This window comes from Strix uralensis, chromosome 25, assembly GCF_047716275.1.
Source record: "Strix uralensis isolate ZFMK-TIS-50842 chromosome 25, bStrUra1, whole genome shotgun sequence".
In the NCBI taxonomy this organism is placed as follows: domain Eukaryota; kingdom Metazoa; phylum Chordata; class Aves; order Strigiformes; family Strigidae; genus Strix; species Strix uralensis.
The window spans coordinates 7,266,403-7,279,639 of NC_133996.1; the positions used below are offsets into that span (position 1 = coordinate 7,266,403).

The 13,237-nt window shown below is 42.6% G+C and overlaps 1 protein-coding gene across 1 annotated transcript; it reads right to left on the minus strand.

Moving 5' to 3' along the window:
* Positions 1–897: 897 nt before the first annotated feature.
* Positions 898–11,798, minus strand: PSMB2 (proteasome 20S subunit beta 2). The gene is made up of 6 exons (XM_074894288.1): positions 11,643–11,798; positions 9,342–9,464; positions 8,688–8,758; positions 3,612–3,774; positions 2,054–2,103; positions 898–1,129 (listed from the first exon to the last, which is right to left on the minus strand). Exons 1-6 carry the CDS (start codon positions 11,731–11,733, stop codon positions 1,022–1,024), a joined length of 606 nt encoding a protein of 201 aa, XP_074750389.1. The 5' UTR covers positions 11,734–11,798; the 3' UTR covers positions 898–1,021.
* Between the last annotated feature and the right edge of the window lie 1,439 nt (positions 11,799–13,237).

Consider the following 13,237-nt stretch of genomic DNA (forward strand, 5'->3'; position numbering starts at 1 on the left):
TATTCAAACATAAAATACGCACCCAAACAGAGCGTTTTAAGTGGTTAACTCATTCAATGCAAATTCAAGCAGGGAAGCAGGCTCAATGAAAAATTAATTCTCAGACGAATCACTTCTGGGCACACTGAAAGTATCAGCCACATGATAATTATCTGAGGCTGTCCTGTGAATGGAGCTTTTATACGGAAGCATCATCTAGAGCCTAGACAGATCCATGATTATTCTCATGGAAACAAAGCTCTAGCTAGTTGAGGGTAATTCGAAGATTTACAAAAGTGCTGCAGTTTTATTTCTCATTGAACTGCTTTCATGTACTTCTAAATGTACAGACACATCAGTTAAGAAAAATTATGCGATTGATACACCAGTTTGTATTTAAAATACTTAATGTAGTTATGAGCCTACTGTGCCAGCAGGAGAATATTCCTTCCCAGTAACAGAACCATGGCCAGGCAAGTTAAAAGTGACACTAGCACTTTAAAATCTATTCTACTATCTTTTTCTTTCACCTTTCACTTGGATTAGATTGAAACAAAGTGTAACAAAAGCAAATTAAGTCTTTGAAAACCTGATTATTATTGTTTTAAAGCAAACAGTGATAACATCTTCAGAAAAATAAAGCAGATGCTGTATGTTTCGCATGAAACACTTGCCCAGTGTTTGTTGAGCTTTAACTGTGAGAGTACATGACGGCACATTGTCATCTAGAAAATATAGCACCAGTTTTTCCATACATAAGAAGACTTGGGGGGTGGCAGGGAGTAAAATCTCAGAAGAGGAAAGAAGGTGAAGTAACCCGAATGTGCACCCATTAACAGTAAATCAAGTTTCACCTTCACTGTGGAACAATTTACTTAAATACTCTCAGGAAGGATCAGTGGAATAAAAAGATAAAACTGGCTATATAAATGTCAATCTTTATTCGGTCTCCCAGTGCAGTACATGACTCGTGTGCTTCAAATTAATAGAAAAAACCAAAAGTGAACAAAAAAAGACAACTGCTGCAGAAAGATCTCAGGGGTTAGGACATCGCTTTTGGAAGGGGTATATTGTCCACTTCATGGATGCCATCTTTGTCAATGAACCGGGCATTGAAAGAAGTCAGATTTAGGATGAAGCGTTTCTGAAGCTGTTCAACAAAAGACAGAGACAAAAGAGATGAGAGTCATTCAAAGCTTAAATAAAAGAGATGAGCATCATTTAAGGGATATGCTGTTGGACATCAAAATTTCCATCCTGGTTCCAGTGACCTGAAACATTACGAACCAGAGTGGTTTTTTTCCTGCTCAGGAATCAATTAGTGTGAGTTCGTTCTCTGTTACAAGCCTATCCATGTTACACAAGCCTAGACTAGAGATGCAAAATACAGAAGCCTGTTAGGAAGGACGACATTTGAGCAGGAAGACCGGAGTGGGCTACAACTTAGGGCACAAAGTGCCTGTCCTGAAAAGATACTTCAAACACAACCACTTTAGGGTACTTCTTCCTGATGTCTCCCCAGATGTTTCTTCCCAGTTACATTCAATTCAATCTCTTAAAGACAAGGATAAAGAATATTTTCCTACAATAAAAGCCTTGGAGCCTGAATGGTTATGTTTATGCTAAAACTGATCGTGAACTTCAAGTTCAAATCTTTACCTCAGTCAGATATCACTTCACAAACTGGGAGAGAAGTACACTCAGGAGTATGTACTAGTTAAGTGTAATGCAAGTAACAGAAGGATGCTTGCACTGTGTTCAGAAGAAACATAAAAGGAAGAAGTCAAAGACTGTCTGTATCAGTATTATGCTAAGCATGGAAGAAGCAGAAGTAAAGAAAAGCAATTAAGCCTCAAGTTTACATTCTGGATGACATGAACCATGCTAAGACAATGCAAGTGCCCACAAATCCTTTTCATCAGTAGCTATTCCACATCTGGCCAACGTACATTTATTACCCCTTCTGGCAAAGACAGCAAAAAAATGCGACAAGAGGAACAGGAAAATAGCAGCAAATGAATGTAAACAAACGCTCCTTTCTCAAAATCATAAGGGCATAAGTTTGGCAACTCACCTCCTCTAGACATTTTTTTAGGAGCTCCACAGCTTCCTCACGTGTGATACCTGAAAGAGAAAATATCCACAGATTGATTTAATTAGAGGCCATCTCTCTCAACAGAAACTTTATTAAATTTAAACAACTTTTCAGCTGAGCACCAAAAACTCTCCTTCCCAGCTCACAGAAAACACTTTCCAGATGTACTGAGGACGCCCTGCACCGAAGCGCTCACACTGCAACAAGCCATTGAGAATCGATTTGTTACACTGAATGGGAAGCATGACGGAATTTTGCCTCCCATGGCCAGGGACCGGGCTTCGGAAAGTCCAGCCGTCTCTCTCTCCTCGAGTTTATTAGAGTTTTAAATCAGCTCCATCTGTCCACAGCCGGCTGCAAGTCAGTGACAGTAGGCGGAGGTTGGTTTTAGTGCTGCGTTCCCTGCTGGGTATTAGTTTTAATAATGAGAAAGGCACGTGTGTGATGCCCCTGCTATTCTCACACATTAGGATAAAATCCGGCACTCCATAGAGATGACAAGCCATGACAACGTATTGTAGCTCACTATTTTTCTCTTTTCACAAGGAACGGTGAAGATGGAGCAGTATAATTTTCAAGGCACATGACTAGAAAACAACCAAGCTCTGTGGATGTCAAGACTGGTTTCTAGAGTTTGTTCCAGACCTGCATCCACTGTTCAGGCAGAAGCCTCATTAGAACAAGGCCATCAGCTTACAGCCACACTTCTTGCAGGAGACAGATGAAAGGATTATCAAGCGAACATCTCTGCTATGAGATTAAACCCAGCTTTGCACACAGGAGTGAAGTAGTTTTGTAGCTAAAGCCAAAGATGTCAGATTAACAATTGTCCAAGCTCTGTGTATTTCCTCGTCTGTAAAGTGGGGATGGGGCCATGTTTACTCCTTGGCAGCGTAAGAACTGGATTATGATTCTAAAATTAAAACTTTAAGACACGTACAGACACGTACAAGAATTATGATCAACAGCTACCACGTGCATAAAACCAAACCAACCAATCTTCATCACCACCACTTCAGAGTGCTGAAAATAATCTTGCTAGGAATATCTTCTCACTTTTATGTTTTCAGTGTATCACACACAAAGCCAATCCGAGATACGGAGGAGTAGGACCTGGGACTGCCCTCTGAAGATTGAATGCTCTGGGAAAGCGCGCATGTCATAGCCGACAGACAAGCAAGTAGAAGATAAAGTTATCAAAATGTCATTTATTAAAAACAGACTACTAGCAGTTAATGGTCCAGGAAAGTCTAGTCATGTTTTAGAATACATTGAAACTTCCTTCACTTACAGTCGGTTATGCTTCAAACAGGAAAACACACTTTAAGGAGCTGACTAGTTTCATATTACCCTTGCAGCAAAACCAGAATAAATGCAGCTTTGAAGACTGCCTTCTAACAAAAAGTCAAACTCAAATCTGTAGCATCACAGCAATTGTGTTGGACCAGCTGACTCAGCAAATGTCAATCGCTCAGTTTAAGCCTTTAATTTATTAATCGGTAACAGGAGAAATTTCTTCTCCATAGACTCCACTTACTTGGCTTGTAATAGCGGTCAAGGATGCTGAGGGTCAGGAATGCACCGTAGCCGTGTGCTGCAAAAGGAGCTTTAGCCAGGGCCGCAAGGTAATCCATGTAATACAGGGCAGGACCTTCGTGGTCGTCGTAGCCAGCCAGGAGAAGGTTGACGTGGTAAGGGGTCTGCAGACACAAACGGTGTTTTCATTAGAGCAGCCACACCCAGATCTTTGAATCTTTAATTCCCCATGCCACCTACAGAACAGCAACATAGCTGGTTTCACAATTCTTTGCCATAAAACGCTACTAGCAACTACATCAATGCTGTCTGCAGGAGATTACGGGTCTCCATCTAAAAACGCTTGGGTCTTTTGGTAACATGGAATGCACAAGCAAATAAAAACATAAAACTCTGATTCTCCTGAAAACTAGTGTGGGGTTTTTTTAAGAAAGCTTTCACGGCACATTCAAACTTCAGAAAACTTTAATTATGTTTTCACACCAGATTCTTTCATCTCAACATAAAACTTGCAGATTTTTACTGTCAACATCTGAGCACAATGTGAACATTTTGCCGTTTATAAGAACTTCTTTGTTAATTTAGCATGCTCTTTTCTCAGTCCCACTACTGTTAACCATAGACCATTCCAGCACATATGAAAGCTTACACAGAGTGCAAACAGTTATATACAGCGTTACGCTGTCTTGTTAATTGGCAGTTAGATTTTTATTGCACATACCAAGTTTAATCTTTAATATTAGGCTAACTTGACCAAGGGAATGAAGAAGATCTAAGGAATTGGTTTGTTTCTATTCAAAACTGACCACTAAAATACTGCAACATCACGTTAGCAGTAGCTTTTTTGTTTGGTTGGAAACAGTCTTCTTAAACTTAGTCTGCTTTAGCTGCTGTCTTCTCTGATTCTCGCTTACGACTTCAGCAAAGGCCTAGCAAATAAGATTGAGAAATGGCTACATCTTACCCAAAAAGACCGTGTAACCGCATTAATGTAACCATGCCTTTTTACTGGGCTGTACTTGCAAGCTTAGCAATTCCTCAGCCATTTCCTTCATGTTTCAGGTTTAGCACAGGTTTAGAACAGTTCGTGTTCCACCGTAACGAATAAAGCAGATGTCCCTATACATCTTCTTCCAAGATGTGCACTTTATAAGATCCTGAAACATGCGTGCACTGTATTATTTTTAAATGTAGGCTCAGAAGAAAATTTTGGAATGGTATACATTCTTTTAAAACATCTCTTATATACTTCCAGTATTTTCATATTTACATAATGTTTCTTATTAAATGAATCATACTAACAGGATACCTCTTAAAATGTTGGAAAGCCTAGAACAACAAAGCAACAAAATAAGAAGAAAAAGGATGATGCAACTAACAATTGATTAGAACAAGCAAACACAATTTCACCCTAAAGCCAAAACATTAACTTTATTATAGGAAAAAGTTAATTTTGACACTAAGCACTGTGAATTTGCACTCAAAAAAAAAATAATCCACAGGATACTATAATTTTTACTTTCAGCACATAGTAAGAAAGAATAAAGCAGGCTACAGCTATGTATCAAACATATCACTGTAAATTGTGTGATTTAATCTTCAAAGCATTCAAGAATATTTGGAAACAAGTTACCAGGCAGCTGTATTCGTTTAATTAGTCTGTATTTCATCATTTATTTATTCTGAAACATCACACAAGTTGATATTTAAGAGCCATGACACAAGATCACTCAAATTATTGTGTGACTTTGAATTACCAACATTGGCATATGCGAGATACTCAACCATAAATAAATGGTGTTATACAGACTTAAACAAATCTGTAAGCTGTTTTTCGGTTCTAAGTTCTCCTGCTAATGGTCTATGAGACAACTTCTTAGAATTCAAATGTAAATAAAGTGTCCCCCATGTTGCCTTCTTATTATTTGAGAAAGGTGGGATTTAAACATTAGAAAATATACATAATCTATTTACTACTTTCAGGATTACAAACGAAATTTGCAGGCTGCACCTCTTAGTGCTGTCTTAGCGGGGCTAACATCTCTTTGCTGGGCCTGGTACTCCCTGTACATCTCAATTCCAAAGGCAGCCTTGGCTTTTGGAACCAAACCCATGCCAACACTTCTAAACTCTTTGGAAGACTGGTGTGATTAAAGGGCTACCAAACGAGTGGATGACCGACACTCCAGGATAGATTAGACTTTTTCCAAACTTAACCTTCCTATTAGAGGCAGTATTTCTCATCCCAAGTAGCTTTGCACTTTATGCTGTTTGGTTTAAAATAACTACAGCAATTAAGAGATGTGTGAAATTCTTCAGAATTTACAGCTGAAGAGAACAGTTGTGATAAATACACTAAACCAACAAGATCGGCAGCGGGAGGCTGGGCGGTGACGAGCAGCCGTGTGACATCTGGCGGAAGCCAAAGTCACAGCAAGGGGGAAAGGTGGGCGCGAGGAAGCATCCTGCCGAGCGCGGACAAGGAGAGAGGAACTGACAGTCTTCCTTTGGACTCAGGCCAGACCCTGCCACCTATAATTAAACATAACATCACAAGAAGAAACTGAACTTCATCATATTTTAAATGGACTAAACCCAGCACTTGATTCAGCAGGTGAATCGAGCGAGATGCTGGAGCAGGTAACAGAGGAGGAGGAACTACAGCACCACTCACCTACGCGGAAGCCAGTCGGCTCCAAAGCAGTTTCTGGGTTTGCCTCAATCGCAACGTATAAATGGAAACCAATAAAGATCCTTTTCAGATCCTCCTCTGGAGCATAAACCCCATGTTTTGAAAAGAGAAATGTCATGACAAGCCACATGTTGACTATTCAGTAAAAGAAGAGCACAGTAATGTAATGGCCTTAAGTTACAAGCCCACTGTCATTACACTTGATACTTTCCACGAAAAGAACGACTTCAGGGTGCTGCCTCACAAGACAGCCGTCCCCAAGGTATCAGGAACCCGGACTAATCAGCCACAAGGTTCATAAATGAGATCAGACTAGGTAACACAGGGAGGAACCCAGGTGGTGATTAACAACACAGACCAACTTCTATCTTGGGCTGGGCCACGACAACACTATAATGCCTGAAAAACTACTGTTTCGGTGTCAGCCACTTCCCTTCACTGTCCTTCTGGCCTTCCAGAACAGACGCAGCGTCACACGGTGAGTGGCAACACCAACTACCTTTTCCCCCACCAAACTTTTTACTTCTAAACTATTTTCCTGCTCCTAACAGGAGGTGGTGGCATGTTTTACCTTTTCATTTTTAATTTTTATCATCCACATAATTAAATTATTAGCCTCCAGGAATCCTAGATGCAATTTAAATACAGAGAGCTAGTGATAATCCTTCTGGTATCCTACAAATGATGATAAAAACGTAACAAAATTCACAGGAAAAAAAATTCTGATGGCAAGGTTTGTGTCATCAAATTCTAAATCCCACAAACAGATCATTAAGTGCTATGTTTAAAGAAAAAGAGTTCTCCCTACAGTACAGAGATCACTGTAGTGTGACAGTAGTGTCAGAGTGCACCACTTGCTCCAGGGCATCGCCATCTGCAACAGCACAGCATTTTGTCTCCAGTAAATAAACACATCTGCCTTTGCCAGTGTCCTCCCACTGTGCTGCCCATCTGGAGCAGGTGAGTTGGAAGACAGGCATGGGCTCAGGAAGGAGGGGAGGCACAGGGAGGATCAGGCCTCAAGGGACACGGCACAGAGGAAGACGACAGTGCCACATCAATGCCACAACCTGGTGGCCAAGTTCACCAAAAAGCCTGTTAAATTACTCCCGTTAGTGGTACTTTAAATCGTATGTAAGAAATGGCTGCTTCTGCTTAGGTTGGCAGGACATTCAGCGTCAGCCTCACCTACGCCATCTGTGCAGCTCAGATGCCCTTGAGACAAGCCACCAGCACCAGGCAGCTGGCAGCTGTCTGGGCCAGGCACCAAGCAGGACTATTCCTTCACATCAACCCCAAAAGCTGCACAGAGTTCCACAAAACACACACAGACCTTCCAAACCCCACCTGAGCAAAAGCTAAAGCAAACAGCATCACTGCCAGTCATCACCTACCAACCACGCTTAATCCATGTAGTTGAAGTCGTTTAAACCAGAAGAGCAGCGTGTCCTGTATGAGACCGAGGCAGGACTCTGCACTCAGTTCTGACTCACTCTAACTTTAGTAACCAGAAAACCTGCCACCTTCGGCTGGCATCCGTGTCAGAAATGAGAGCAACCATCTCGGGTTGTTTCCGCAGGTGACTTCTTGAAGAAAGGTCTGGGCCTCACTCCACACATGTATAATTCTCAACAATACAGCTCTGACGTTAATACTGGCCTTTATTTGCTACAATAAAACATCATTTCAGGTCTGGGCGGTATGCTGTTAGAATAGCAACACAATTTATCCCATGCCCTATCCCTGACAGAGTTGTTCAACTTAATTCTCAACACCCTATTGCTTATTGTTTTCTTTCACGTTGAGAAGAATGCTAACAAAATGCTTCCTAACCTTGGATCTTTAAAAGCCCATTTGCCCCTTCATGACATTTTTTCATACTTTGAAAAAAATTACTGTGAGAAAAACCAGCAATTACAGTTTAGTAACTTGAAAATACAGCTCCAACTTGGACTTGATATTTACTGAAAGCCTCATGTTGCTGTTTACAAGAGGGACTTGTTTTGCTAAGTACATCAAACAGCTTTGCTCTATTAAATAATTTTCCAAGAAGATTAAACGGATTCAGTACATTTGCATGAAAACTGACAACCTTATCTCGATGTTAAAGAGGCTTAATTCACTTAGCTGTCTGCAGCATTTGTGACAAAATGTTTATTGGGCCCAAGGCCGGAATTTTAAGACTGTAGTTGTATCAGTTATTGATAAATGATGTGATGTTTTTTAAATAAGCAAATCAAGTTACATTTTAATAAAATATCCTCTCAGCAAAGTGAGCTCATGACTAAAAACAGAAGCTGCCACCGTTGTCATCGGACTCCATTAATCGAAAATGGAAATTTTCCCCTGTAAACCTTTGCCAAAAATTTTTTAGCTATTACTCACTCGACTCCGAAGATAGTCAGCTAGGTTTCGTCGTGTAAAGTTTGCAGCTGCAGTAGGAGACAATTCATAACCTGGAGAAGAAATGTGTGTATTTGATAACAATACAAATCCATATTCACGTTTCACTTCCTGACTTTCCATTCTTATTTTGAAATAACAAGGTATTCTTTAGTGACAAAATGTTACGCCGTTTGTCTAATTCGGGTTTATTCTGAAAGGTACAAGCATGAAAAGGGCCCTCAAAATCCAGGTAGCTCATCTCTGTAGAGACCATTAAAATACATAGCTTCAAAAAATTAAAATACTACGGGCACGTAGCCTGAATTTTTCAGTCCAGTATACCAGGAAAACTGATAACAGTTGTCACGCAATGAACATATTAAGAGAAATATTTTACTAACAAACCTGTTATTGTGTCATTTCCATTACAAATAAGTTGCTGAGCTTTGGATAAACCTCTTGGTTTATACTATATGATCCAATCGCAATTTCTTCCTCCTGCCTTCATCACCACCTTGAGACTAATAATGCAGAAATCCTTAAAGCTAGAGAAGCTTTGAGAACAGCACTTTCCACCAATATTCCACTGTAAACTGCACCTATCGTTAACTCTGCTTCCAAACCCTCAGTGAGTAACTGTTCTCCTTCACTCACCATTTCTCATTTTGTAGAGCTGAACATTTTTCTGGATGTATTCTGCAAACTGTACAGTGTCTCCAGCCTCCCCAACACAGAGGAGTAAGATCTTTTCACTCATCTTAAACATTTTGTCATGGTCTAGGCAAAGAAAAACAACATTTAGAGCCACAATCATGAGAGAATAAATTATTTTGTCAATATCATAATACATCATGACTTCTTTCAGACACAAGAAAGTAAGAGACTTGGATAACTACCAAAAAAGTGTTCCTGAGCAAACGCTAACACTCAGCTTCCCACAGCTGATGGCACAGTACACAAGACTTGTTAAACCCATCACCAAGAGAAACAAGGCCAGAGTGCACAGAGTGTTTCCTTCAGGCACGGAGGCATTTCAAAAACACATGGTCTTTCTCGCATAGAAGCAAAGACTAAAACTCCACACAGAATATTGTGTTCAGACAAAGTTTAACATCACACCTGGTGGTTCCTGGGTTTGGGAATAAGAATTCTACCCAGTGACCATTCTCTTTTATCTAAATATACCGCATCAGAAGCAAATCCTTTAGTATAAAGCTGAAATATCAACACATTGAACAAAAGCAATCTTAGGAAATCCAGAACCAAAGTCCTTGTCAAATGATCTCCTCTTCCTGATATCCAGCACTGTCTCAAAAATCAGCATTTTAGGCAAGTTGCACTTTTTCAGAAAGAGGGTTTTGCTTGTCATCATTTTTTGTAAAAAAAAAAAAATAATAAATTAAGTATTGATTATAAATTATAAAATGGTTCACTGATATACATGGAAACTAAGGAACAGCGAGCTACACTTTTGCTCATAACTGCAGTTTAAAAAAGTTGTCTGTGTGTATTTGAGGGAATCCAAGTCGTCATGACGACCACACTGAGGACAATTCTATGCTCACTCTAACACTGCAGCCTCTTCTAACTAGAGCAGACTGGCACTCAGATATCCGAGAAAAATTCAAGTAGCTGTTGGTGTGACAGGAAGACCACTTCTCTGTACTGAAGGCAGGAACAACACTAGATCTCCACCTCTGAACACCACTCTCAGTTTACTAAATGCTGCTGAATGATCTCTGCTGCAAGACAGCTATGAAATGTCACAATCCTCCAATACAATTTCAAGAGTTTTAAAAGCATCCAGCAGCTGCACAGAAGCTGCAGGTCCTGAGAGTTCAGGAAAGGACACTGCAGCCCTTACAATCCATTTACAAATTAAAGCAGGTATTAGTAAATTCTAATATTATAAACAAATACCTAAAATTTGTGGTGTTTTTTCCCCCCAAAGACAAATAAATCCTGTATTTTAAGTATATTTCCCTTAAAGTTTATATATAAACCTACTTGGAAGCAACATTAACTTACAAAACGTTGTTTAAAGTGATTATATTTGTGTTTTGTATGTGCCACCACCTTTCACAGCCTTCTAACACTACTCCAACTGACTTTTACAGACCTGAATGAAATATTTCAGGTAAAAGCACTGCTAGCTGCAACATCCATGATTTTATGGAATGCTTATCTATACTACAATCTACAGTCTAAAAAATAAGAGCTTCTAAACCACAGTATTTCGATTAGAAAGATCACTACACCTAGTAAACAAGTTTCTAGTCAACACCTTGTAAACAAGCTTCAGTCTAGGTTGTTGCAACTGTAGGCAGAAAAATTAATTTTGGAGAGTTTCAAAGGCTGAATAATCCCCCAGATGTTTTACTGCATAAAGTAACCAAAAACATACTACAGTTTGGCTCATATGCTACAAATTTCACTATGCTTTTACTTCCAGTATTTCCTTTTTTCCATTAATTACATTTTAGCAGGGAATCAGACACAACCAAGCATTTAATCTCACCCGCTGTTACCCCTGTGCAGTTTTTTAACACATAGATGTTGTGGTACAGCGCAAGGTTTGGGTTAACAAGCCAACGCTTGCCTGAACCGGTAAATTAAGCTGACAACCCAACACAGTGCCGTCACACTGGCTTAGGTTTGGAAACTTTACTCTCAGCAACCGGCCCTTTGACACCCAGGGTCGCTCTGAGCGACAGAGACGGGCCAGCTGCCTCTATAATGAATAAAGCCTCAACTGGGTCATTCAGCAGCATTTAACTTCACCCACACCTGCTTATTTTAACAGCCTTTCCTCAACCGCAGCCTCAGAGCACCCTCAGCACATACACAGAGCTCACTCCCGGTCTGCTCACGACTGGAGCCCGAGAGCGCCGGGCCCGTCGCGGGGAGGGCAGAGCTAAGGGTCCCCCCAGCGCAGCGGCGGGGCTCGCCTCTCACCGTGCTTCATCTGGACGATGCTGGAGGCCGCCACCGTGTCGGCGGCCACCAGGACGTAGTCGGGGCCCTGGATGCCGATGAGATACTCCATGGCCGGCCGCGCGCCGCCGTCCCCTCAGGCCGCGCCGTGACACAGCGAAGCGTCGCCGCCGCCTCCCGCGCACGCGCCGGCGCGCGGCGATGACGTCACCGGCTCGCGAGAGCTGCCCGCTGCGGGGGGGGGGGGGTGTGTGGTCACGTGGCGCGGCGAGAGGGGAAGGGGGCGGCCGGGCGGGAACCATCTTCTTCCCCCTCGTTTCATCTCCCCCTTCGCCCCGCACAGCGCGGGCTCTAACGAGCCTGGGGGCTGCGGGGGTGGTGTGAGGCCCCGCCGGCTCCTCCCAGAGCCCTCGGCCGCGGGGATCGGTCCCTCGGGGTGGAGCGGCCGGGGTGCTCCCCACGCTCTGTGGGGACAGGGGTGCGCATACGCCCTGGGGACGTTGGGGTGTTCAGGCCAACCTGCGCTTTCTGTCAGGCAGATGTCCTGGGTTTTTGGTTTGGGACACAAAATGCTGTGAGTTTGGGTCTTGGGCGCCGTTAAGGGCCAAAACACACTGTGTCTGCTATTAAAGAGCACAATTCCAAGGCAGAGGCTCAGGGCAGAAAGTGGAGGGGTAATAATGGCACCTCACGCCTCAGCCCCACACTCTGTGGAAGGAAAACGAGCTGGCGTGGTGGTCTCAGCTAGAGTGGATGGCTGGCAGCTCCCTGCTGGTGGTCCGTGGAGGTCCAAGAGGAAAAATACTCTTAAACCCTCCTCGTATGGCAGCTCTTCCTTGGGCATGAATTCTTTTGGAAATAAACAACTGGTGCTGCTGCGGCCTCTGATCTATGTAGTCAAAGGGAACTGAACTGTGAAGAGACTGAAGTCCTTCCAGGAACGATGGAGTGATTTATTTGCTGCCCATCTTTCTGTGTCAGGAATAGCCAGCAGTGCCAGCTGGGTTTGGAGCCGAGCCCCGAGCTGCTGTGTGGGGCTCCCTGCGGCTCCCGCACCCACAGCGTGTCGGTCTGCAGCTGGTAACGATGGCTGCACGCTCATCCCACCCGGTCCGGAGTCCCTCCTGCTGCCCCAAACACCACCCCAAGCAGAATCCCTCACAGTCGAAGGGGCAAGCCCTCGCTTGACTCACCTATTGAGCCAATAAAGGATTTTTTTTTGTCCATGCCAGCCAGCAAGGGAAAACTCCTGAGCTGCAGATGTGCCTGCGAATTTTCCTAGCAGTTGATGGCTTCAGAGCTCCTCCACCAGCTCAGGTAGAGAGCTCGGGTGGTTCCTCTGTTTCATCACCTGGCTAGACATGGATTCTGACAGCTGCTGATCAGAAAATGCTGTTCTCTGCTTTTCCCCACGCTCTCAATCTACTTAAATTTCTCAGGGCAAAAAACCATCTTGTCTTAGGTGGCTGTGCAGCACCCAGAAGCTTCCAGGTGTGGCTGTAACGTAGATAATTAATAATGAGAGAAACAAAACAAATACACTAATTGCCTGGACATTGTCTCACTGCAGGCGCCATCCTGACGAGCAGAGTAACTCCAACTGGCATTTGGTTTAT